Genomic DNA, 2211 nt, shown 5'->3' with positions numbered 1-2211 from the left:
TATTTTGTGAGATGAATATCTTATTTGGTTCATCCATGATAAAATATTATTTTTTATGCTGAGGGTATTACTTTTTATTGTGAATATCGGTAGAGTTGAACCGTCTCACAGACAAAGATTTGTGTGACCGTCTCACAAGAGACCTACTCAATTTGAAATTGAAATTTTCAATTAATTTTTTTTAATGAATATAGATTGTAAATAGTGGGATAAGATATTGTAATTGGGCAATGGCTCAAAAGGACTGGTGGCCGTTATTCTTGTTATATATTATATTGGTTACTGTTAACCCCTCTTTTGTGCAAATTGTATTATTTTCTTCCTCTTTTGATTCTTTGAAATCCCATATAAGAAACCGCAAGCTACCCTATTGCCAGTTGTTATCAATATTGCTTCTTGGAACCCTAATTTAGTTTGTGCAGGACTCCGAGAGCAGAAATAGGAATCGAGTTATTAAACTAGATTGGGTTTCCCTTTTCCTCTTAGGCACCATTAATTCGATTCCTATACTTGTTAAAGTTGGGTTCTTTTGGTTTTCTGTTTGCTGCCTCAGTTTCAAGAAATTACGTATTGTATGTTGTGGGAGCCAATATGTCGGTGGGAAAGAAGGGAGACGTGGTTCGAGGGAAGGGTGTGAATGAATATGGTGATGGGGTTGCATGGCTTAGGGGGTCGATGATTGGGAAAGGGGGTTTCGGGTGTGTTTATGTGGCTACTCTCAAGAATCCCAGATCAAAGCATAGCTATTTTCCGTCCGTGATGGCGGTGAAATCGGCGGAGGTTTCGGTTTCGGGTTCAATTCAGAAGGAGAGAGAGGTTTTGAGTAATGTCAAGGGATGTCCGAATATAATCAGGTGTTTTGGGGACGAGACGACAATGGGGGATAATGGTATGATGGTGTATAATCTGTTGTTGGAGTATGGTTCCGGTGGAAACTTAGCACAGAGGATCAAGAAATCGGGCAGCGGTGGATTGCCTGAATTTGAGGCTATCGCGTATGCAAGGTGCATTCTTAGAGGTTTGAAGCATATTCATGGCATTGGCTATGTTCATTGCGATTTGAAGCCGGATAATATTTTGCTTTTGCCTAGTTCTCGAAGAGAAGGAAGTACTTCGTTTTGTGCTAAGATTGGAGATTTCGGATTGACAAAGAGGGTAAAACAGAGTAAGAAGAGGAAGCTGGGTCCTTATTGGAGGGGTACTCCTACGTATTTGTCGCCGGAGGCTGTGATGGATAACGTGCAAGAAGCTCCAAGTGACATTTGGGCGGTTGGGTGTATTGTGCTGGAGATGTTAACCGGGAAGCATCCGTGGCACGGAGAAAAAGAGTTGAAGGCAGAAGACATTCTTGCCAAGATTGGTAGGAGGCACGAATCACCGAAAATTCCGAATGATATATCGAAAGATGCGAGGGATTTTCTAAAGGGTTGTTTTGTGAGGGAGTCCAGGTTCAGAATGACTGCTGAAATGCTGTTGAATCATCCTTTTGTTAGAGGCTTGGAAGGCAATGAAGCAATCGAAGATGTTGAGGAGCCAGAAGGTTTGAATGATATTGAGACTATATTGGTAGTATCTGAGAGCGACTATGAGTTGAGTCCGGGATCGTATTCAGACGAGTGGGGCTATACCTCTGACGAGGGTTCATTTTCTTATTTGTCAGATGAGGATGTAAGCTATTGCGAGGATAAAGTCGTGTCTGATTTTGTTGAAGAAGTTGAGGTTGAAAAACTTGAAAGCGTCACAAACTCTAGCGTTGATGCTGGACTCTGTCAATCAACCGAGGCTTCATCAGAAGTTTCGCCAAGAAACAAACCGCAGTTTCCTGTTAGTTTTACCATTTCTAGCTAACTATTTGTTTAGACAAGGAGTCAATTTTGCTGGTGAGAGAGGGATTTATTTTTGCTTTTTTTGTAGGTTCGGTTGATTATCGATTGACTATAGTATATTCATTTATGTAGTAGAAAATTCATTGGAGATTGATTATTATGTCGATTGTTTCTTTTTTAATTTTTGGTGGTTAATATATACTAAAGATTTAGTTTCCTTTTCTATATTCATCTTCCTACACATCATACATTCTCTTTGAAACTGGTTCTGACCAGTTATTTGGATCTCTAGTACTGATTTCACTCACTATTTCTTCTTGTGTTTTTGAAGGAAATCGAGCAAAGTCCTACTTTCCTGTATTTTGTTTGACACTTTAAGTCTCAG

General features: G+C 39.8%; 1 protein-coding gene across 1 annotated transcript; it reads left to right on the top strand.

Moving 5' to 3' along the window:
• The first annotated feature begins 268 nt into the window (after positions 1-268).
• On the top strand, positions 269-2007 carry LOC142530002 (mitogen-activated protein kinase kinase kinase 20-like). The gene has a single exon (XM_075635750.1). The coding sequence runs from the start codon at positions 592-594 to the stop codon at positions 1846-1848; it is 1257 nt and encodes a 418-aa protein (XP_075491865.1). The 5' UTR covers positions 269-591; the 3' UTR covers positions 1849-2007.
• The last annotated feature ends 204 nt before the right edge of the window (positions 2008-2211 follow it).

This window comes from Primulina tabacum, chromosome 16 (assembly GCF_025594145.1).
Source record: "Primulina tabacum isolate GXHZ01 chromosome 16, ASM2559414v2, whole genome shotgun sequence".
NCBI classification, from domain to species: Eukaryota; Viridiplantae; Streptophyta; class Magnoliopsida; order Lamiales; family Gesneriaceae; genus Primulina; species Primulina tabacum.
Note: the sequence above shows the minus strand (reverse complement) of the source record. Positions and strands in the feature narration are given on the sequence as shown.

Coding starts and splice junctions, on each gene's coding strand:
- LOC142530002 (XM_075635750.1), top strand. CDS start 592: ATGTCGGTGGGAAAGAAGGGAGACGTGGTTCGAGGGAAGGGTGTGAAT.